Raw genomic sequence first — 24,660 nt, forward strand, 5'->3', positions numbered from 1 at the left:
CTTAACACAATGCCTGGCATACTACATTCAGTAATGATTTGCTAATCCAGTCACATTTACTCTTGATTGCTCTTGCTAAGTAGCACCTGCCTCCTGATTGATGGTTTCGGTGTTGTGATATTTTATAAAATATATTTATTTTACCCTTCTACATAATTAGCTACATTGTATATAAATTCTATGTTCCTGGTCATTTTTCATCAGAATTTCAAACCATGTGCTTCGTGTGTTTTCAGTAAAATACCAGACTCTCTGCCCTGTTCTCCATACAAATTTAATTTTTCTTACTGATTAAAGGCTTTTAGGGTTTCAGTTTTTACCTACTGCTATTCACTGTTGTAGTCTAGTTAGTTTTCCATTCATCCTAGCTCTTCAGCTATGTGAGATTTGCTTCTGTTATTTCTTTAAGATGTTTCTTTTTCCCAAAGATTTACATGGGTATATATATATATATATATATATATATATATATATATATATATATGTATGTATGTATATATATATGACTGCTGTATCTGCATGTACACCCGCATGCCAGAAGAAGGCATCAGATCTCAGTATAGATGGTTGTGAGCTACTATGTGGTTGCTGGGCATTGAACTCAGAACCTCTGGAAGAGCAGTCAATGCTCTTAACCGCTGAGCCATCTCTCCAGCCCCTAGCCCCCTTTGAGATGTTTCTTTTTTCCATTGTTTGTAATTTTTTCTAGAATTCCTTCTAGATTAGGAAACTGATTTATCTTGAATGCCTGTTCTTTTTATGCATTACTCTTAGAAAATGTCTTAGAGTTCTGATTGATCTTTCTTTGATGCACTTATTCTGCTGTTTGATCATACCAGTGGCTTCTTTATTTTAGTGTTTAAAATTTTATTACTAAGATCTGTACTAGAGCTTTTTGTATACTGATGGTTCCCTCTTTACAGTCTTTAACTTACTGGTTTGGTTTGAGTTTTCTGTGTTATAGTAGTATGAAAGAAAGGAAGTACACATCCAGGAGAAACCATCCCTAGAAACTGTGTTCATGTCTTCCTGGACTGGATATATATGGCAGACACTTTCTAGCAATGATGAACAGGGGCAGTGAGCTGCACCTCCACCAGACTCAGCATCCTAAGGTCCACAGTGTGCCATGTCATCAATTTCAAGATATTGTCAACTTGTGACATGTTTTCCAGGATATAACCCCTTTGGAGGAATGTCTTTAAGATGTGTGTTCTAGTCTTGGAAACATACTTCTTTTCAATTTCACCTGTGTTTTCCATTGTTTCGGTAGGGTTTGCTTTTCTGATACTAATTCTAACACATTTTTTATTTCTCATGGCTCATGCTAGTTTTGTAGACTCCTCCATACCTGGCAGAGCCTAGGAGCCTGCCAGCTGCATTTGCTTCCAGCATCTATACAGAAGCACCTGGTATGGACTTGATGACTAACCTCTCTTTTGCAACTCTAGTGGCAAGAGGCAGGCTTTGTTGGTGATATGACTAAGAAGAAGAAACACTGTTCCTCCTGCAGACCCTGTCCATCCTGTTGTTCGGTCTTTAGCTTCTCATACCTTACAGTTATTTTGGAAACTTTTTCACTTTCTTTCAACACTTTGGCAGGTAGGCATACTGCCTTGCTTCCCCCTCTAGTCCATGCATACACCTTTCCTCTTTTAGGTGTGTACTGACATTCTCTGTCTGATAAAACCGTGCCTCCTTTGTGATGCCCTATGTTACAAGGCTTTAAAGATGCACTGCTCAGAGCAACTATCTTGTTCAGAACATATGATTAGGAATTCAACAGCAAATGTGTGTCTTCAGTAGTATATATACAGTGGAAGATAGACACGCCCAGATCTTAGTATTGTAAAGGTAAACATATAATTGCTTTTGGTGAATTCACATCGTCTCAGTGAAATCCAAGAACCACAGCATTATTATATCATTTCCGTAGTATTGCAAAAAGCTAACTGTAGTGTTTTTTTCTTCTTAGGTTGTTGGTGATTCAACCATCTTTAAAATCCTTGAGTCCAACATTCAACATGTACAGCTCTATGAAAACCCTGTCCTCCAGGAGAAAGCGCTGACTTGCATCCCAGTCAACGAGCTCAAAAGGAAATCTCAAGAAAAGTTATTCACAGCTAGAAAGTTAGATAAAGGTAGTGGCTTCCATAAGGACTTATTGCTGAGTAGGCATCATTGCTAGATAGTAGTGCCTTTGGCTATGTGTGCACACTATAAATACATAACCTAGACCTATATGGATTTTTAAGAGGCATAACAATAATGGACATATATTTGCTTTTTTTAAAAAAGTATTTTGTTGTAACAATAATGTAGAAATCTTCCTATCCTAGCCTTTTAAGTATACAGCTCATTCTATTGAGTACTTTTCTGCTGCTACATGACCCTTATCACTATCCTCCCTTTTGTTATATAAAATGGAAAACCTACCCAATAAATGGTTATGCCCTGCCCTTCCCTAACTCCAGCACTGGCAATCACTGTTCTACTCTCTGTCTCTGATCTTGACAGCTCTATTGCATGGAAGTGCATTGTGGTTGGCTTATTTGATTTAGTGTAATGTCTTCAAGACTTATTCATGTTACAGTCTGCTGTAGAGTTGTCTTCTGTTGTGACATAGACGATGATCCATTATGTGTACATCCATGTCTTGCCTTACTAGTCATCTGTTGGTGGACACTTGTGTTGCTTTCATGTTTACCTCTTATGCTGCTGTGAAAATGGATAAACAGATATCACTTTGAGACCTAGTTATAATTATTTGGTATTTTAACTTGAAGGTGCTAATATGCTAATTTTGTGGGGTTTTTTTGGAGGAATTACCAAATTTTTCCACAGTGTCTTTTTTTTTTTTTTTTTGCCTTATCAGTGGTGCACAGGGTTTCAGTTCTTATCTCTGTCAGCAGCTATTATATATACCTATATATATATATATATATATATATATATAATATTTTACATGTTTATACCTATAAAATTATATATTTATAGTAATATATATAATTACATAAAAACAAAATATTTGCTATTATATATCTACATATACATACATATATACACATACATATATGTGTGTGTGTATATATATATATATATATATATATAAAACCATGTTAATAGAGCTGAAGTAGCATTTCAGTTTTGCGTTTTGATTTGCCTTTCCAATAATGTTGAACATCTTTTAATGGGCATTTGTATATCGTCCTTGAAAAATGTCTATTTAACATTTCTCTTAAAAGTATTTTTAATCTGGATATGAATTTTATAATATCGGTATATGTATGTTTATGGGGAAGGTAGAACTTTATGGAATATACAGCAAGTATTATTTGTATGTATTGTTTTTTTTTTATTGTGCTACAGATTGAACCCTATGTTTTACATCTGTTAGACAAGTGGTCCTCCATGGAACTTCACCCACACTCTTTAGATTTTAAAACAGGGTCTCATTGTATAGCTTGGGGCTGGCACTGCCTTCATGATCTTACTGCGTCTGCATCTCAAGTACTGGGATTACAGGCATGCTCCACCATGTCTAGCTTTAGTGACTCTAACAGAATTCATCCCTAAAGGTAGACACAGGTTCGTTTTTGTTATTAGGTATTATTTATTGGTGCAGAATAATTTCATAACAGTTGCTTTTGTAAAAGCTCAGGGTTGCTACTTACTCTAAGCGTCCCCTCTGCCTCTGTCCCTCCATTTGGAAATATAAATAATTAAAAGAACAAATGAGTTAGTGCATTTAAACAGCCCAGAACAATAGTTTTGACCTTTATAATCATTTGGTAACATTAATAGTCTGAGGATTTTAGTTGTTAGTATTTTGTCTATAGGGTTTTTGCTTTTTATGTCATTGATTTTTATCCAGTTATCTTATTGTTCATTACTCTATTTTTTAGCGCACTGGATATTTGGGGGAAAGTGGTTGCCATGCTTTATATAATAAGCCTCTTTTTTTTAGTACTGTATCTTCAGAGTCCTAGTCACTTGTGTGCACTGCAGGCACCTTGTGAAAGGCGTCCTTTTCCCCCCACAGCGGTGGTGTCCTACACTGTGGTCACTCAGGCAGTGTTGTTATGTTTTAGATCAGGGTTAGGGAAAGGAATGTTCTTTTTTAACTTTAATCTGTTCTTTCCCTGTGTTCCTCATTTCTTGATGTAAAATTACATTTCTAACGTGTCATTTTCTTTTTTCCTATACTGAGATGAGGAAATATATTGAAGTGTTTTAACTAACATCCTATTTTTCAGTAACTACACTCCCATCTCCATAGTACCCCCCCCCCCCCCAGTCTGAGGATAAAACCCAGGGCCTTCAGCAAATGAGACAAATTGACTACACCGTATCTCAGCCCTGATTTCCCAGTGAGAATGCTGCTACCAGTAGGGACAAAGCTGAGAAAGAGGCTAATGCTAGCAAGTCTCAGTTTATTTTGACTATGACTATGTCATGATTATTGTACTAGAAAATATTAACATTATTAAGCAAAACTTAAGATTATCTCCCAGTCAGTCAGTCCTTGTTCCCACCATATGGTGCAGTTCTTCAAAATTCATTCTTCCAAGTAATTCTATGGAGAAAGTAGTTTCATTTGTATGGGTTTTATACAAAAATTTATCATCTCATGTACATTCAGCTCCTTCATAGTTTTCATTTTCATATCAGGGACATCTTGTTAGGTCTCTATAAACTGTTGTAGTACAGATATATTTAAACACTGTACTGCGTGTATATTTAACTTGCACAGTTCCCCAGGGATGGGCACTGAGATTGCTGCCTGTTCTTATTTGTGCTGAATGCCATCCACTGAAGTGCTCATGAAACTTGCTTCCTGTTTCTTGGACAAATTTCCTCTTGCCAATGGCATGTGGCATTGTTTCACAGAAAGAGTATTTGTCCTTCTGATGTTGATGTTACTTTAAGAGGGATTATTATCACTGACTTATAGGACAGTTTTAAGGGTTCTAGATTGACACTTTCCTTTGCTAGACACATTAGAATTTTACCACTCCCTACCTCAATGTTCTTTGTTAATTTATTAGGTGTATCTTCTAAAATTCAGAAGTTTTAAATGACATTATTTTCCATTTCTGAATTTTATATTATTGGTCGAATCATGCTTTTAAGAAAGCCTTCACAGGCTGGGGAAATGGCCAGAACTAAAATAAGTGCTTGCCACACAAGGGTGAATTCCTGAGTTTTTGAGTACCCAGAATTCACAAAGTCTGATGTAGTGGAATATATCTGTAATCTGCACTCCTACAGGAAGATGGGGGATGAAGACAGTGACTCCCTGAAGCTTAGTTATTCGGACCATGCAAGTGACAAAAAGAGATGCTGACTCAAACAGTGTGACAGGCAGGGATCAACACCTGAACTTGCCTTCTGTGTACTATGGCACATCCAGACACATGTGCATTGCACACACACACACACACACACACACACACACACATCGAGGAGGCCTTCTGGGGTCCAGTTATAAACATGCTCTCTTGTAACTCTTAACTATTGTAGTACTATAGAGAAAGACAGACTTCTTACATAAATGTATTAACAGTATCAAATATCTAGGTAACCATGTGTCTCAACTTAATGGGTGACCCATTCTCTTAAAATTTCTTTGACATGGCAATTTTGACTTGGTGTCTATTTAATGAGTTTGGTTTTAGTTTTGAGCTTCTGCTTTCCTGTATATCCAGGCTAGCCTGGACTACTGTTTACCTCAGTCTCCTGAGTGCGTAAGATTACAGGCCTGCACCGTTGCATGTAGTGCCAACTTCATTAAATGCCTTTTATTCACTTTAAAACTATCTTTTGACTGATATAGAAGACCTGTCTCAAAAAGAATAAAGAGGTTTGTCTTTCAATACTTTTTCTTTTTTCATTGATTTTTTAAAATATTTATTTATTTATTATATGTAAGTACAGGTGTAGCTATCTTCAGATGCACCAGAAGAAGGCTTCAGTTCTTGTTACAGATGATTGTGAGCCACCGTGTGGTTGCTGGGATTTGAACTCAGGATTTTCAGAAGATCAGTCAGTGCTCTTAACCACTGAGCCATCTCTCCAGCCCTTTTCATTGATTTTTTTATAGTAGTATGATATTTGATTATTAAAAATCGGTAAGTTCATTTACCTTAAAAAAACTTTATACATGCACTATTATCACAATGCATTAGTCTTTGAGTAAAATGACAAATAAACCTATGCTGTGTAGATAACATACACAGTGCTGATTATCTCGTCAACAGTGGACAAGAACTCACTGCCATGGTAGTTCTTAAGGAGACCTGTACTGGCTGTTTTGTGTTTGTTTGCTGTACTGGGACTTGCAAGTGTTCCATGTCTGAGCTAAGTTGCCAGACTCTGTTGCCTATTAGGTGCATCTTCTTTTCCTATAAATTCTGCAGTGAATAGTTTTTTGAGGAAAAATTCTTTTATAATTTTAATTGAGATTATATTTAATTACAAAATAATGTGGGGAGAATTAACAGATTTAAAAGCAACAAACTTTCCTGGAGATACTACATCTTGCTGAGCTGTAGGCACCTCCACCATGCTTTTGCATTTGTGAAATAATCTAGCAAACAAAGCTAGGAGAGGATGGAGTCCAGCTGACCCTTGGACAGCATGGGTTTGAGCTATACCCAACCGGTCCACCTATAAATGGGTATATAAATTAAAGTGTTTCATATGTCCCATGCATTTGTATCATAATTCACTTTACCATTGGTTCTGTTTTGCTATATACACACATGCATTTTTTAAAAGTTAAAGTTAGTTTGGGTTGTGGTTTATACTTAGAACTAAAATTTAAAAGTATAGTTTATTAAAAGTTAACTCACACAATCTCGATTTCAGTGTTACCAGTCATACTTAAGAAATTGAAGAAAATATAAAGATGCAATATTCTATTCTAACTAAAACTAGCCATAGTATTGGTATCAGTGGCCCAGCTCTTCTTTATAAGGAAAGCAATGAGATGGCATTGATAGCCAAGTGTGCAGCCCTAAAGACCTCTTTCAGCATGCTTTATTTTGTTTTGTTTTGGTTTGGTTTGGGTTTGGGTTTGGTTTTTGTTTTACTTTAATGGCTTGTATTTTAATACACTTTTCAAGATTTTTAAATTACTTCATATCTAAACAAGTTGAGATTTTTTAACAACTTAATATAAATTTACTACTTGATTTTAAAACAGTAAGTGCATTGCAAAATACCTGTTACTAAAGGGTTTAAATTACTTTAACAAAAATTTTTTGCAGATATCCCATTATATCATCATTCCTAGTATTGTTAAAGAATACTATTTCAGACACTTGTGATGAATATCAGATGTATTAGATGACATTATACTATGTATTTTTTTTCATAGATTTTTTTATTTCTTTTAATTTTAAAACAATATATGTAGAGATTAAGACTGGCAAGATAGCCCAGTGGGACGGGTATGCAGGGCTGACAAGATACCTCAGCAAGTTGAGCTATATGTCAGCATCCTAACAAGCTGAACATTTTCTCTGAGGACCCACATAGTAGGAGAACCAATTTTCACAAGTTGTCCTCAGATCTGTACACAAGTATACTCTGGCACACATGAGCATACACACACACACACACACACACACACACACACACACACGGTAAATGTAATTTTTAAAATAGACAGGAAATGATGTTTTATTGATAAATTAGGCAAAATATTTTGTGTCATGCTTACTTTCTGGGGCTATTCTGTACAGTCTAGATATGCTTGTGTGTTTGTCTTTTGGTGTGGATATCCATGAATAAATTCTATTACACAGTTGAAGCACTGACAAAAAAAAAGTAGATACTGGAGAACATTTTTTGCTCTTACAGAGGAGAACCCAGGTAGAAGCTTACAATCTTCTGTAAGTCTAATTTTGTGTGATCTTAAACTAGCCATATAGGAAAGACACCAATACACATAAAATAAATCTTTAAAAAAGCTAACAGCATGATATTTACCATATCTGGTATTCAGACAACCACCTATAATCTTCTTATTTCATGTTTACCTATGCATATACTAAGTAGCAAATTGAATATGGCCAAAATGATGGTGCTGGTGACAAAACTCTGGACCTTGCACATATCAAGCAAGTGTGCTAACACTGAAACTGTGTTTCTCAAAATCATATTTTTCTATCTCCCTTGTAAGTTTTATGGGTCGATTCCTTGTTGACCCCCATTCCTTGAGACAATGTCATGCTCTGGTCAGTTGCATAGCAGAGGCTGCAGTAGTTCCTTCTACTATAACTGCAGTCACACAGCTTACTCTGTGTGTGTGTGTGTGTGTGTGTGTGTGTGTGTCTGTGTGTCTGTGTTAGCCCTGTCCACAGCATCTGACATTCCTTACGTATTCTTTATGAAAGCTTTTATCATTTTACATTTTCATATATTTCTACTCCCAATCTGAGCGTAAAGTATATAGGAAGTTTTGGATTTTGTGGGCTTTAAACCTTAACTGGTTCTCTTCTAACTCCCAAGGTACTAATGTAAGTGATGAGGACTTCCTTCTACTGGAGCTCCTACACTGGTTTAAGGAGGAGTTTTTTCGCTGGGTGAATAACGTTGTATGCAGCAAATGTGGTGGAGAGACTAGATCTAGAGATGAGGCATTGCTGCCCAATGATGATGAACTGAAGTGGGGTGCAAAGAATGTGGAGGATCATTATTGTGATGCCTGCCAGTTGAGCAACCGCTTCCCAAGGTGGGTACCTGCCAAATGAGGTGGGGGCTCTCTCAGTGGAATGGTAAGCAGATTTATTATTAGATTAGCTTTTTAATCTCCATTTTAACTGGACTTGATATTTCTTTAGGACAAAAGTCTGCAGACTAGACTGGCAGACTAGACCCAGCCATATCCACATTCTCTTGTTTTGTTAGGACACAGCCCTCTGACGCATGGGTCCTGTGACAGTTTTCAAGCTGTCTTTTCTGTCTCTCCCTCAGTGTGTATATCTGTCTTGTGTTGCCCAGGCTGCCCTGGAACTTATAGTTTTTCTGCCTCTAATTGTTGAATGCTAAGATTGTAGGCATGTATCACAGTGTATCCAGTGCTGGGGACTAAAACGCTAACTTTGTGCATGCTAGGCAGGCAATTTAGCAGCTGAGCTAACCTCCAGTCTTTATGCAGTTTGTTGACTCCTATTCTAAGACATACATTTTTACATATATCCATAGCATTTTAAAGTATGAAAGTGCTGTTGTGTACAGTGACAATATTAGTGATAGTGATGCCGTTATGATAGTAAATATAGTGCTGCCTTTAATTAATCATCAGATACGGGGGTAAAAGTAAGAGCAGAAATTGTTTTAACTAGGACTTCCTCTGTCCCAGCCTTTCATGTCTATCTCAATCTCTGTATTTTTCTTGTTTGATTATCTGGTTTCATTTGTGACTGAGTCCTGCTGTGTAGTTCAGTTACCCTTTTACATATCAAAATTACACATGTGCACACTAAACCTGAATAATCATATCTCCATTTTAAACTTGAGAAATTAAAATTTTTCAATTTACTTTTTTCAACCTGTAGCTTATAAGCTTCTTGTTAGATTTTCTTAATAGGCAATAGTTACGAAGTTTAGTTCTGTTGCCCAGCAAGAAAAGATGCCACATGTCTGAAAAGCCTGTTCTGGTGGAGTTTAGTACTCAGTTTTGTCTTAACTTGGAACCAGCCCTACATTATACATAAAAGAATATTATACCCAATGCTGATATAAAACCAGTTTTGTTTTGTTGTTCTTCAGCATAAACTTACACAACACCTTTACAGTACCATACCTTGTTAAGTCCCTCTTATAAGGCTTTTTGTTTGTTTTTCCCTAGGCAACAGAATTAAACTAACAATATAGTATGGATTAGTGGTTTTTATGGTATTTATGCAAAGTCATTTTATAATCATTTGCCTGCTTTACTTTTAGTTGTTTGTGCAAAGTTGGAGAATAAACACATTTTGGGGGGTGTTTTGTAATGTTTTTCTAGTATCAGAGCTAGACCTTGGGGCCTCCATGTTGCTGGTGCAATGCTTTACCACTGAGGAATTGCTCTTGCTCTACTCCATTTGACTTGGCCCAAGACCAGAATGCTCCAGTTCATAAATATGCCTTTATGTAACCTTGAATCCCTTTCAGTTAGAGTGCTGAATTCACTTAAGCTTAGCAAAGCAGCTGCTTAGCCGACTTTTCAGTGCAGAGCCAGTTCATTCATGGCACTACTTCCGTTTTCTTCCAGGTCTGGAGCTAGCCTTTCTGCTTAGCTAGAACATAAGACACACACCAGCTTTTCGCAGTGCAGAGTGAAAATCTCAGTACTCTCTAGTCTTGTGATACATTTGTAATTGAAGTAACTTTTGGGAGAATGCTGCACACATCTTGCTTGTAGATTAGCAAGCATTTTTAAGTGGGTCCAGAAATTAATCAAAAGTCATTATTAAAAAGAAAACTAGAACTTATACTAAGTTAAAATATCTGCATATGAGTGAGGCGTCCAGCTGTGTTTTCGCACAGGGAGAATAAGTCTTGTCGGCAATTCTCTACCTTATTCCCTGGAAACGGGTGTCTACCAAGCCCCCAAAATCCTGTCCCCATCACCCACAGCATTGGGGTTACAAGTATGCATGGTCACACCCACAGCTCTTTACATGAGTACTGGATCCAGAGTCAGTCACTTATTTTTCCACAGCAAGTGTTCCTAAGCACTGAGCCATCTCTCCAGCCCTAATCCCCACAGCCCTAGTCTTGGTTTTCATGTTTGGAAGCAGTGTCTCATATAGCACAGGCTAGCCTTGAATGACTTTGGATTCCTAGTCTCCTCCTCCCTTCCAAACCCTGGGATTATGCATGTACATCTTTTTTGGTGATGGGAATTGAATTGAAGATTCATGTATGATAGTCAAGTACCCTACCAACTGAGCTAAATCTGCCCCTGCCCCTGCCCCTGCCTCAAGCTAAAATCCGTTGAGTAATTTTTAAAGGTAATTACATAGCAAGCTTATTTTCTTGCAAGAGAACCACTGAATATCTTAATCACAGTTTTTAGAAAACCTGCCTATCTAGATATTTTTAGAATCCAGTCAAGATGAAAATTCCCCTGTCCATCCATTCTCCTACATCTTAGCTGTTACATGGCTTGTAATACTGATTCTGAGTGTGGCAGTATGGATAGGCTAATCTGTGTATTTACCTTCTTTGAAGTGGTAGCACCCATTTTTAATTAAGACTAAAACTGACTGCATAGAGTAAACTACACTCATTGAAGACAGTTCTACCTTTTAAGCATGGTACATAAAGACTAGCACAGTACCTTGTATAGGCTATGTGTTTTAAATCAATATTTTAAAATAAACTAAAAGTCATGATTGGTGTTTTAGCATACAAGTGATTTAAGTTCTTTAAAAATTTGATTTTGATCATGAATCACAGTTCTCATCTTTGTTGTTTTTAAAACCAGATATAACCACCCAGAGAAACTTTTGGAAACAAGATGTGGACGATGTGGTGAATGGGCCAATTGTTTTACTCTGTGCTGCCGTGCATTAGGGTTTGAAGCTCGATATGTGTGGGATTACACAGGTACAGTGTGAGTAGGAGAGAAGAAAAGACAGAGAAGAGAGGGGCTTTGTAAACTTGGAGTTGAGGTTTACAGCCTGAGCCCCTCATTTTCTCTTTTTCATATCACCTGAGTTTTCTGTTAATCTTCTGTAAGGTAACAGCAGTACCAGCCTCACAGGTGATCTCAAGACTCTGTAACATTTGTACCACAGCTGTCCCATTCCCAGGACCTGGACTCTATCCTATCGGTGGCATTAACAGTAGCCTTGATCTGTGTGGATGGGAATGTGTGTAGTAACGTGCTATAGAGATCATGTTTAAAGGATTGCTGTAGTTGATGTAGTAAGCCTCTACTACATTCTATAGACACTAAGGAAATTTTGTGGACTTGCTCTTCATTTAGAAAAAAAACTCATGTCAGGTTTGTGTTGAAAGTTGCTTTCCCTGTTCCAGGGTTTTCCTTGTTTCCATTGTTGTTTTAGAATTAGATGAAACCCTCAGCTGATAGTCTTCTCTCAGAGTCAAATACAGAGCCTCAGGTGCTCAAGGGCGTACAAGGGCGTATAAGGCAGGAGGGTTGAAACCAGCCTGGGTATCCGTTTGCCTACTAATGAGACTCCATTTCAAAACTAAGTATAGGTCATGACTAACCAGGTACTCTGTTAGGCATCCTTCTGGGTCTGGAGAGGTTGTTGTTTCAGAAGTCACGTCTGTTCCTCCACAGCCCGGTAGTTCAGATGCTCTTCTGAAAGCTTTACCTGCGTATAGTCACAGCATGCAACATTTTTACTTAAGACTTAAACTGACTACATTTTAAATACAAATACTGTACAATTATGTGTGCCACAAAATGTTCTTGCTAATTATTAACTCGATGTTAAGTATTATAAGTTAGTTTATTATATGATTCTTAGAGGATTACTTACAGTTATTGGAAGTCACTCTTGTTTTATAAACATAACTTGTATTTCCCTTTTCTCTCTCTTCTCCCACCTGAGTAGACCATGTTTGGACAGAAGTCTATTCTCCATCTCAGCAGCGGTGGCTGCACTGTGATGCATGTGAGGATGTCTGCGACAAGCCCCTCCTTTATGAAATAGGATGGGGCAAGAAGCTTTCCTATATAATAGCATTCTCTAAAGATGAGGTAGGACATCAGAGAAAATGCACACCTTCAAAGTGTACTTGACATATGGGCCACATACATTTGTAGGGTGCTGTTTCCTCTGTCATTTGTAAACACCATAAAGTCATTGGAATCAGTGTGTCCCCTGTGGGTGTCTAAGGGATATTTGTATCCATTTATTTATACATGGATAGTGGGTGTGTTAGTTTTTAATCTTAAATTAAGCTGCTGCAAATATTCAGGTATATACTTGCTTTTTCTTGTTGCCTAGGAGTGGAATGGCTGGGTCATTGTCAGATTATTTTGCAAAGCAGTGGCACCATTTTATTTTCTTACCAGTAGTACATGAGATTTGCTAGTTTCTCCATATCCTTGCCAAAGTTTAGTGTGGCTTTACTTTTTTTTTTTTTTTTTTTTTTTTTGGTTTTTCAAGACAGGGTTTCTCTGTGTAGCCCTGGCTGTCTTGGAACTCACTTTGTAGACCAGGCTGGCCTCAAACTCAAATCCACCTGCCTCTGCCTCCTGAGTGCTGGGATTAAAGGCGTGCGCCACCATGCCTGGCAAACTAGAGGCCTTGGTCTCCCCTTCAGAAACCACCTATCCCATCCCCCGTCCCCTGCCTCTGTGAGGGTGCTTCCCCACCCACACACTCCTGTCCTCGTCATTCCCCTATACTAGGGCATCAGCCTTGTGGCTTTCCTTTTTTAAATTCAGCCCTGCCCGTGAGAGCATAGTTGAGCTTTCTAAGTGTGCTTCCCTAGTGACAGTGTCCTGGAGCATGGGCTAGGTTTCATTTTCTAAACCTGAGCCTCAGAGTTCTGAGTTCTGAGGTTTCTTTTGTTTTTTAAAGTTCTTATGTAAGTTGTTTTTAGAATTTTGTGTTGTTAATATTTGCTTCGTGTGTTCTAAATGGTAAAAGAAAAGAAATCAGCAGTCAAATATAGAATGTTCTCTTAAAGATTTTGCTTTTCACATTATATGGAAGAAAGTTTTGCTGCTTCATGACAATGATTTTCTCTTATTTTCTTCTTAGAGCTTTTTATGGTTTAGTTAGTTGAGACTTATTTTGAGCGTCTACATTAATGAGCTGTCCTGCCAAAATGCTGTTCCCTTTACTTGTCCTCCCTGACAAAAATCAGTTCTGTAATAATACAGCAATGAGGGTAAAGTTTTGTTTAATTCTGCAATGGCAGCATCTTTACAATATGAAAATCTAACATTCTGAAAATGATATTTTTATTTATCACTATTTTGTTGAAAAATATTAAAGTATATTCTTTTCAATGTCTTTTGCTTTCATTTTGTTTTACTATGACTTGTGAGGCTGGCCTTGAACTCACAGATCTACCTCAGCCTCCTTATTCCTGGATTATGGTAGTAATCTATCATGCTCAGCTTTTCTTTCTTTCTTTTTTTTTAATTGAACAATACCCTCAACTCTGGTTTTTAAATTCTAACAAGGGATATTTTCCTTAGTTACTTACTTGTAATGGTTCCTTGCATTGTAGCTATTTAAAAAATAAAGCTATTTAAAAAAAATTAAGGAACATTGTGATTTTGTTAAATAGTTGTGTTCTGTAACTGATTCCAGGTAGTTGATGTCACCTGGCGATACTCTTGTAAACATGACGAGGTGATGTCCAGGAGGACCAAGGTTAAAGAAGAGTTACTTCGAGAAACTATTAATGGGCTTAATAAGCAGGTATGTAGTGGCTGTCATTTTAAAGAGGACATTTGAAATTTTACGTATCAGGAATAGTCTGTTTTAACTCTTTATTTACTTATTGAGAAAGATCTCATGTATCCTTGACCTCATGTGCTAGGATAATATGTGCTACAGCATGTCTACTTTTTAAAAATTACTATTCTTTGAGAATTTCCTACAATGCATTTTTATATTTACCACCCCACAACTATCCCCAGATCCACCTTCCCCTACCCACCCATTTCATATCATCTTTTTTTTTTTTTTTTTGTCTTAATGTGTGATGTTCAAATACTCTTGGTGTGAGGGCTGACCTGGAGCTTGATCTACACCAGGAGTCACACCCTCAGGAAAGCTAACTGTCTTCATCCCAGCCATTATTAATTGCCAGTAGCTCCCTAGATAATACTAGCTCCCTGCTTCCGTGCTGGGATTTTGTCAGCTTGAGTGTATGCACAAGTCGTATGCATGCTGCCATGACTACTGTGAGTTTTACATGTACAGCTTCCCTGCTGTGTCTGGAAAACGCGTTGATTACAGTCAGTCGGCCACAAGTGGCTCTTACAAACTTTCTGCCCCCTCTTCAGTGACCCCCAGGCCTTGAGGGGAGAGGTATGATACAGGCGTTCACCGTGTGCTGAGAACTCTGCCGTCTCTTATTCTGTTCGAGTTAACTGGCTGCCACACCCAGGTTTATATAGTAGAGAATGGAACCCAGGCCTTAGGGATCCTAGGCAAACAGCGTACCAAGTGAGCTCATTCTTGTCCACCACTGAAATTTCTAAAGTAGTAACATCTACCGAGACTATTTTTGTTGTTGTTGTTTTTCGAGACAGGGTTTCTCTGTATAGCCCGGGCTGTCCTGGAACTCACTCTGTAGACCAGGCTGGCCTCGAACTCAGAAATCTGCCTGCCTCTGCCTCCCAAATGCTGGGATTAAAGGCATGTGCCACCATGCCCGACTCCTACCAAGACCATTTTAATAAGCCAGTGTCTTTTTAATTCTTAATTTTTTATTATTTAAATGTATTTTAGACATCAAACATGTTAATAATATTGAGTATTTTGAGAATCAAAAAATACATAAAAAATTTGTTCACCTTTTATATTCATATCCTAAAAATATCATTAATGAACATTTAATACTATTCATAACTGAGGATCCTATATCTAATGTTGAATACTAAATTGTTTCAAAACATACAAAATATTCTTTGGGAGTTAAGCATAATAAAAGAGCATAAAATATTATAAATGAATCATTAAGAATTATATTCAAAAGCCCTTATATGATACAACCTGACATAGTGAGAGAGTATTTAAAATGCATTATATATCTATGTACATTGTCTAACAATAAGTTTACTTTTTAAAGATTATCAGTGTTTCTAGGAGAGAAATTATTTTATCAGTAAGTATATTTGAAAATTTTCAAAATAGCAAAAACTCTTTGAAGTTAAACATTAAGAAAATGCTAATTTCAGAGACAGTGAGAAAAATTATCAGTATTTCCATGATGTTTGTAGAACATGATTTTAGTGTTTTCAACTATTGATATTCAACAAACAGAATAGTTATTTTTAGATACATTTTGTTGTTATGTCTCCCTTTTCATTTCTGATTTTATTAATTTGGATACTGTCTCTGTGCCCTCTGGTTAGTCTGGCTAAGAGTTTATCTATATTGTTGATTTTCTCAAAGAACCAGCTCCTGGTTTGTTTGATTCTTTATATAGATCTTTTTGTTTCTATTTGGGTTGATTCTTTCCTGCAATCTACTCCTCTCTGGTGTATTTGCTTCTTTTTGTTCTAGAGCTTTCAGGTATGCTGTCAAGCTGCTAGTGTAAGCTCTCTTCAGTTTCTTTTTGGAGGCACTTAGAGCTATGAGTTTTCCTGTTACCACTTTTTTCATTGTGTCTCATAAGTTTTGGTATGATGTGTCGTCATTTTCATTAAATTCTAGAAAGCCTTTAATTTCTTTCTTTATTTCTTCCCTGACCAAGTTATCATTAAGTAGAGTTCAGCTTCCGTGTGTGGGTGCTTTCCGTTGGTTTTTTTGTTTGTTTGTTTGTTTTTTTGTTTTTTTTTTTTTGTATTTAAGGCCAGCCTTAGTCCATGGTGATATGATAGGGTGCATGGAATTATTTCAGTCTTCTTGTGTCTGTTGAGGCCTGTTTTGTGATAAATTATATGGTCAATTTTGGACGAGGTACTGTGAGATGCTGAGAAGGTATTATTCTTTTGCTTTTGGATGAAATGTTNTATAAATATCTATTAGATCCATTTGGTTCATAACTTCTGTTAGTTTCACTGTGTCTCTGCTTAGTTTCAGTTTCCATGATCTGTCCATTGATTAGACTGGGGTATTGAAGTCTGCCACTATTATTGTGTGGGGTACAATGTGTGCTTTGAGCTTTAGTAAAGTTTCTTTTATGAATGTTGGTGCCCTTGCATTTGGAGCATAGATGTTCACAATTGAGAGTTCCTCTTGGTAGATTTTTCCTTTGACCAGTATGAAGTGTCCTTCCTTATCTTTTTTTTGATAACTTTTGGTTGAAATTTGATTTTATTCGGTATTAGAATGGCTACTCCAGCTTGTTTCTTGGGGCCATTTTCTTGGAAAATTGTTTTCCTACCTTTTACTCTGAGGTAGCGCCTGCCTTCATCACTGAGGTGGGTTTCCTCTATGCCGCAAAATGTTGGGTCCTGTTTACATACCCAGTCTGTTAGTCTATGTCGTTTTATTGGGGAATTGAGTCCATTTATGTTAAGAGATATTAAGGAAAAGTGATTGTTGCTTCCTGTTATTTTTGTTGTTAGGGTTGGGATTCTGTTCATGTGGCTATCTTCTTTTAGGTTTGTTGCAAGATTACTTTCTTGCTTTTTCTAGGGTGTAGTTTCCCTCTTTGTGTTGGTGTTTTCCATCTATTATCCTTTGTAGCGCTGGATTTATGAAAAGATATTATGTAAATTTGGTTTTTTCGTGGTATATCTTGATTTCTCTATCTTTGGTAATTGAGAGTTTTGCTGGGTATAGTAGTTTGGGCTAGCATTTGTGTTCTCTTCGTTTCTGAATGACATCTGCCCAGGATCTTCTAGCTTTCTGGTGAGTCTGGTGTAATTCTGATAGGTCTGCCTTTATATGTTACTTGACCTTTTTCCCTTACTGCTTTTAATATTCTATCTTTGTTTAGTACATTTAGCATTTTGATTATTATGTGAAAGGAAGAATTTCTTTACTGGTCCAGTCTATTTGGAGTTCTGTTGGCTTCTTGTATGTTCGTNGGCATCTCTTTCTTTAGGTTAGGGAAGTTTTCTCCTATAATTTTGTTGAAGATATTTGCTGGCCCTTTAAGTTGGGAATCGTCACTCTCATTTATACCTATTATCCTTAGGTTTGATCTCATCGTGTCCTGAATTTCCTGGACGTTTTGGGTTAGGAGCTTTTTGCTCTTTGCATTTTCTTTTACTGTTGTGTCAATGTTTTCTATGGTATCTTCTGCACCTGAGATTCTCTTCTATCTCTTGTATTCTGCCTGATCTCTTTCCTAAGTTTTCTAACTCCAGGGTTGTCTCCCTTTGTGATTTCTTTATTGTTCCTATTTCCATTTTTAGATCTTGGATGGTTTTCTTCATTTCATTCACCTGTTTGGTTGTGTTTCCCTATAATTCTTTTTGGTTTTTTTGAGACAGGGTTTCTTTGTATAGCCCTGGCTGTCCTGGAACTCACTCTGTAGACCAGGCTGGCCTCGAACTCAGAAATCCACCTGCCTCTGCCTCCCAAGTGCTGGGATTAAAGGGGTGCGCCACCACTGCCCAGCTTCCCTGTAATTCTTTAAGGGATTTTTGTGTTTCCTCTTTAAGGGCTTCTAGCTGTTTACCTGTGTTCTCATTTATGTCCTTCTTAAAGTCCTCTATCACCATCATGAGAAGTGATTTTAGATACAAATCTTGCTTTTCCAGTGTTTTGGTGTATCCAAGACATGCTATGTTGGGAGAATCGGGTTCTGCTGATGCCAAGTAACCTTGGTTTCTGTTGCTTATGTTCTTAAGCTTGCCTGTCATCCAGTTATCTCTAGTGCTACCTGCCCTTGCTATGTATGACTGGAGCCCATCCTTCCTGTGATCCTGGTTGTGTCAGAACTCCTCAGAGTTCAGCTGTCTCTGTGGTCCTGTGAGTCTGGGATCCTGTGATCCTGAGATCTTGGGTATGTCAGAGCTCCTAGGAGTCAAGCCGCCTCTGGAACCCTGAGATTCTGGTGTGTCCAAGTTCCAGGGATCCTGGGGTCCTGTGAACCTGTGGGCCTGGGTATATTAAAGCACCTGGGAATGGAGCTTTTTCTGGGTGTTGTGGGACTGGCTGTGGAGTTTGTGCCCAAGGTCTGCTCAGAAGGGCCAGTATCTTTTTATTTATGGAAATTTTTGCATAGTTCATTTAAGTATTATAGGGTGTTATATGTTAAATGTCACATTCCTTCTCAAAATAAATAAAACAGCATTTCAGTATTCATAGTATTTGCATAGAAAATATGCAGTTGTGGGCTTGGGACATAGCTCAGTAGTTAAAGCGCTTGCTGCATAAACATGAGGATCCCCAGAATTTATAGTTTATTCATGTAAACTATAAATATGATAGGTTGTACCTGTAACCCCAGCACTGATGAGTTACACACAGATAGATCCTAGGAGCCTTCCAGCTGCTGATCTAGGGGAGATGGTGAGATATGGGTTAATTAGAAATCCTCTCTCAAAAGTAACATGAAGAAAGATAGAAGATACCTGATGTTAACCTCTAACTTCACTCTGGAACTTGTGATAGGTACATGTGCACACCACACACACACACACACACACACACACACACACACACACACTGTATCATTGCTGGGCGTGTTGGTGAATGTTTGTAATCTTAGCATGCATTCTTAGCCATTGGGGCTGTTGGGAGGCAGAAGTAGGAGGATAGTGAATTTCAGGCTAACAGGCTAACGAACTACACAGTGAGACCCCGTCTGAAGAATGGAAATGTATCCTGATTAGTTTTCAAACTGTATCTTGAATATGATGTAGTCCTTGTACTTGTGTACATATGTATTTATTTATAAATGTACTACATGTTCGTGTATATAGTTTTCTAAAATAAGGCATGGAGTGGTTATACTGATTACTGAGGGAAAAGAAGGGGTCTGAGATGGAATAGTCTTTTATAACCCTTTGGTAGTATTTTGTGTATATTTGCAGTTTTGCTATACATTAAAAAACAACTAATTTTGTTCTGCCTGACAGCAAAAATGAAGCCAACTACCTAACCCTGATGCTAGATTGACATGTATGGTAATGTCGTTGTCTAGTGTGAACTCACTTTCAGTCTTACGAGAGGGGCTTGATAGAGACCCTAGCCCGGAATGGGAGAGCATGGCTGGAACATTTTGTATTTAATTTGATTTGCTTGCCTTCCACTCTGTTAGGAATTCTGTGTTGCTTCTCAGAGCTTTGGCCCACAGTTTATTCCTGGTTTCTCAGCCTCTTCTCATAGTGCTTAATAACTGACAAGTCCCTGGGAGGGGAAGGGGTACAGTATGCTCCTTCACATTAGTTCATTTTCCTCTGGAATCTTCTCACATCCTGGCTCCATGGTAGCTTCCTACTTTATATACCCAGTTGATCTCCTCCATCCCCTCTTTATCTATGTATGTGTGTGCACATGTACACATGTCTCATGGATTTTTCTTAGCTAGGCCATTAGTACAACACAAGCTAGTCTGTCACAAGCAAAACAGAAGGTGCTACCTCCCATTTTAAAGCTGCAAAATCCAGATCAGGAGAGTTTAAAATAGATGCTAAATGATTTATTAAAATAAAATATATAAAATTAAGTTTTCCATAGCTTTAAATTTTCTAAGTAGTAAACTTTGTTACTTCTTTCAAGAACTCGTCAGTTTTTATTTTGCTTAGAGGTATACTTCTGTATTCTCATAAACTCTAATTTTAAACATTAATTACAGAGACAGCTATCATTATCAGAAAGCAGAAGGAAAGAACTTCTCCAGAGGATAATTGTGGAGCTTGTTGAATTTATATCTCCTAAAACCCCAAGACCTGGAGAACTTGGTGGAAGGGTATCTGGGTCATTGGCTTGGAGAGTGGCCCGAGGTGAGACGGGTCTAGAGGTATGTGTTCTAGACAAGAAGGCTGACTTAGACACTGTGTGCCAAAGTCCTAGGTGATGAAAGCTTTCTTCCTGGGAGATTTTATGTAACACAGTTTAAATCTCATCTTTCTCTTCCATCGAAAAGTAAAACTGGACAATTTCTTTTTTTTTTTCTATTTTTATTAGATATTTTCTTTATTTACATTTCAAATGTTATTCCCTTTCCTGGTCTCCCTCCAAAAATCCTCTCCACTTACCCCCTCACCCCTGCTCACCAGCCCACCCACTCCTGCTTCTTGGCCCTGGCATTCCCCTATACTGGGGCATTGAGCCTTAACCGAATGACCAAGGGCCTCTCCTTACATTGATGACCGACTAGGCCATCCTTGCTACATATGTAGCTTCAGCCATGAGTCCCACCACGTGTACTATTTGGTTGGTGGTTTAGTCACTGGGAGCTCTGGGGATACAGGTTAGTTCATATTGTTGTTCCTCCTAGGGGGCTGCAAACCCCTTCAGCTCCTTGGGTACTTTCTCTAGCTCCTTCATTGGGGACTCTGTGCTCAGTCCAATGGATGGCTGTGAGCATCCACTTCTGTATTAGTCAGGCACTGGCAGAGCCTCTCAGGGGACAGCTGTATCAGGCTCCTGTCAGCAAGTACTTGTTGGCATCCACAATAGTGTCTGGGGTTGGTGATTGGATATGGGATGGATCCCCAGGTTGGGGAGTGTCTGGTCATTCCTCCAGTCTCTGCTCACATTTCTAACAGTCCGTTGCTTTAGTGAATAAGGCTGTCAAAGTCTGCTTTATTTACTCTAAGAATTCTTATGTAGCTGTTTCTGTTGGCACCCACCTGCATCACTAGATATAGGGAGGCTAAAGCAGGAAAATTGCAAGTTCAGTATGATCCTTACTGAAACTTTTATCAGAGGGAAAAGAAGTGAGAGAGAGAAACTCAGCAGTGAAGCACTTGCCAAGTGTGTGTGAGGCCCTGTCTTCAAGCCTCAGTACTGAGGGTAGGGTCGCTCTCACCCACTTCCTCTATAGCAGCGGAATGACTAACCCCGGAACTGATCTGTATGGTGGAAGTCCATGTGCAGGGAGACGGAGGGCACTAGACTACCTCTTATCTAGGGAGCTTCAAGAAGCATTGCTGCATTACTCAGCAGTCATAGAGCCTAGGAAGCTACATAATGAAAGTGCCTGAAAGGAAAATGACCCGTTACATATTGTTACCAGACAACTCAACAATTCTGAACAAATTAAACTTTTATGTCACCTTTATCTAAGTATGCCATTGTTCATTTTTCATGTCCTAAAGTCCCAGTAAATTCTGTTTGCTTTTTAGTTCATTCCATCATCTGTGACAGGCTGTTAGTAATGTTGCTTTAGCTGTAGAATTATAACAGCCAAGTTCAACAAATAGTTCCAGTCACTGCTGACACAGTGCAAGCTAGGAATCTGAATCTAGATTTAGCCATTAAAGAGAGCTCATTTAACTCACAGCTGTGTTCAGCTGAAAACAGGGACATTATTTAGGTCTTCAGTTCCTTTCCTTTGGAGTGAGTGTGCTTCCTCTTACATGGGTATACACTAATTAAACTTTAAAAATACAAACTGGGCCATAAAATGAGCTTATTTTTTCCTGGTGAAAACTTTTGAGATTTTCTCAGTTTCTGGAGACCATCTTACTGCCATGGATTTAAAAAGAAACCACTGACTCCCACTTTACAAATGGATGATCTAAAAGTGAGCTTAAAGGAATGTTAACCCTAAATAATAATTGCATCTTGATCTCATAGTCATTTGTAGCAAGAAGAAAATATTGCTGATATTGTTTCCAGAAAGGAAAGTTTTATTTTAACTTCATTTTATGATGACTAAGAGGGATGGCACATGCCTGTAGTTCCAACCCTAGGAAGACTGAGACAGGAGGATCTCAAGTCTGAGACCAGCATGGTCTCTATTTTTTTAATGAAATATTAATCTTGTTATGTGTTGCTTTGCTTCTTTCCATACATGCTATATTCAGTAATGTGCTTTTTAAAAAAATTGACAGCTAGTTATCCTTTGAGAGAGAATAGGTTATCATTCCAAACACTTTTCTGTGGTTTGTGTTAGCATCCTGAAATATCTTTGATAAAACAGAGAAGATGCTGGGTTGTAGAAGTGCATGCTCATATTCTCAAGGTGATGGGTCCTCAGTGCCACAAAAGGAAAGAAGGAAGGTGGGAGAAAGGAAGAAGATAGGAAGAGAATTGAGAATGCTCAAACAGAACTTGCTAAAATCAAATTCTAAAAAAAAAAAAAACAATAACTTGCTTATATACACCTTTGACAGCAAATAGTTTCTGCTAAAGAAATTTATTCTCTTTCATATGTAGACTGATGAGTTTTGCTGTTTTTTTTTTTTTTTTTTGGTTTGTTTTTTGTTTTGTTAAAGATAAGGTCTTGCAGTGTAGTTCAGGTTGGTGTCAAACTTGCTATCTTATTCCTTCATTAGCCTTCCCAGTACTGACTGCAATTATGTTTGCTCTACCACACCCACTAAATGATAATATTTTAAAACATTACACACATGCATGTGCGCATGCATACACTTTTGATAGATATTTTCATAGTGTGCCCCACTGTTGTGATAGAGTAATAACTGTTATATCAAGTTGAGAGTCCAAAGATTGATGATTCTCCACAGTGTCTGGTTTTGCTTTCTTGTGGGCCTTGGCAGGATCTGGAGACAATTCAGTTATCAAGTTTTCACCTTGATCACTATTGTCTGTGTGGAGCACAGACAGAAGTTGAAAGAGTGCAAAGCTGGTAGTAACCTTTAGTGTCAGAGTTACAGATGGAGGTAGAAGAGTAGAAATGAGGGGAAATGAGTGTATGTAGGTAGATGGGTTTTCTATTGCTGGGACAAACCAGTATGACCAAGATAACTTACAGAAGATGGGGTTTATTTGGACGTTTATTTCCAGAAGGAAAGGAGTCCACCACCCTCAGGGAAGGAGAACATGGCAGCAGGCAGGCAGGTAAGTAGATGTGGCACTGAAACTGCAGCTGAGAATCATAAACAGGAAACAGAGTTCTATGACAATCTTAGGGGACTTCTGAAGACTCAAACCCTTTCCCCATGACCCACCTCCTCTAACAAATCGTTTCAGTAAAGGAGACCAAGTATTCAAACATATGAGTCTATAGAAGCCATTCTTGTTCAGATCACCAGAGTGGATGATGAAAAGTAATCCTTAAATCACACTTAGTCACACTTCTTTTCCAGCAGTGCCTTGTGTTATATCAGTATTTGACTTGTGTGCAATGTGAGTTTATATAGTTATTATACTTTACTATACTGTACAAAGTATCTCTTTGTTTTCATGTCTCCACAATGTTGAATATTGAATTTCTGCCTTTTTTTTTTTTTAAGAGAAAGGAGATTCTGTTCATCCCTTCTGAAAACGAAAAGATTTCTAAGCAGTTTCACCTCCGTTATGATATTGTGAGAGACCGTTACATTCGTGTCTCAGACAACAACACAAACATTTCTGGATGGGAAAATGGTGTATGGAAAATGGAATCCATATTCAGAAAAATCGAGAAAGACTGGAACATGGTAATTTAATGCATGAAACTGTTTAAAATTTGTATCATTGTTTAAGCAGATATAGATTGCCTTCATTTTCCAATTATATATAATATGAAACTGGTATAATTGTTTTGGGTAATTCTTGAAGTGGGAAAAGAAAGTCATGTTCCCAGTATTTAATAAAAAATGCATGAGAGATTCTTATATCATGGAAATATCTATTTTATCAGTGTTCAAATGTAATACTTTTAAATTTTTATTAGATTTTTTTCATTTATTTTATGTTTTTATTTTATTTGCATATATGCATGTGCACCACATGCATGCTTCATGCCCACAGAGGTCAGAAGAGGGCATCAGGTCACCTGAGACTGGGGTTAGGGCTGGTTGTGAACCACCATGTACTGTTGGAAATTGAATCCTGGTCCTCTGCGAAGCCACACATGTTTTTTTTGTTTTGTTTTGTTTTGGTTTTTTTTTTTTTTTTTTTTTTTTTTTTTTTTTTTTTTTTT

At 37.7% G+C, this 24,660-nt stretch overlaps 1 protein-coding gene across 2 annotated transcripts in view; it reads left to right on the forward strand.

Moving 5' to 3' along the window:
* Ngly1 (N-glycanase 1) overlaps window positions 1-24,660 on the forward strand; it is a 52,501-nt gene that overhangs the window by 14,223 nt on the left and 13,618 nt on the right. For both annotated transcript variants that reach the window (XM_029541317.1, XM_021203717.2), the window contains 7 exons: window positions 1,976-2,141; window positions 8,518-8,740; window positions 11,483-11,604; window positions 12,585-12,730; window positions 14,301-14,411; window positions 20,419-20,583; window positions 23,990-24,175. In XM_029541317.1, the coding sequence (XP_029397177.1) occupies window positions 1,976-2,141; window positions 8,518-8,740; window positions 11,483-11,604; window positions 12,585-12,730; window positions 14,301-14,411; window positions 20,419-20,583; window positions 23,990-24,175 (1,119 nt within the window). The remainder of the gene's footprint in view (window positions 1-1,975; window positions 2,142-8,517; window positions 8,741-11,482; window positions 11,605-12,584; window positions 12,731-14,300; window positions 14,412-20,418; window positions 20,584-23,989; window positions 24,176-24,660) is intronic.

The sequence above is a fragment of the Mus pahari genome, chromosome 8, assembly GCF_900095145.1.
Source record: "Mus pahari chromosome 8, PAHARI_EIJ_v1.1, whole genome shotgun sequence".
Lineage (NCBI taxonomy): Eukaryota > Metazoa > Chordata > Mammalia > Rodentia > Muridae > Mus > Mus pahari.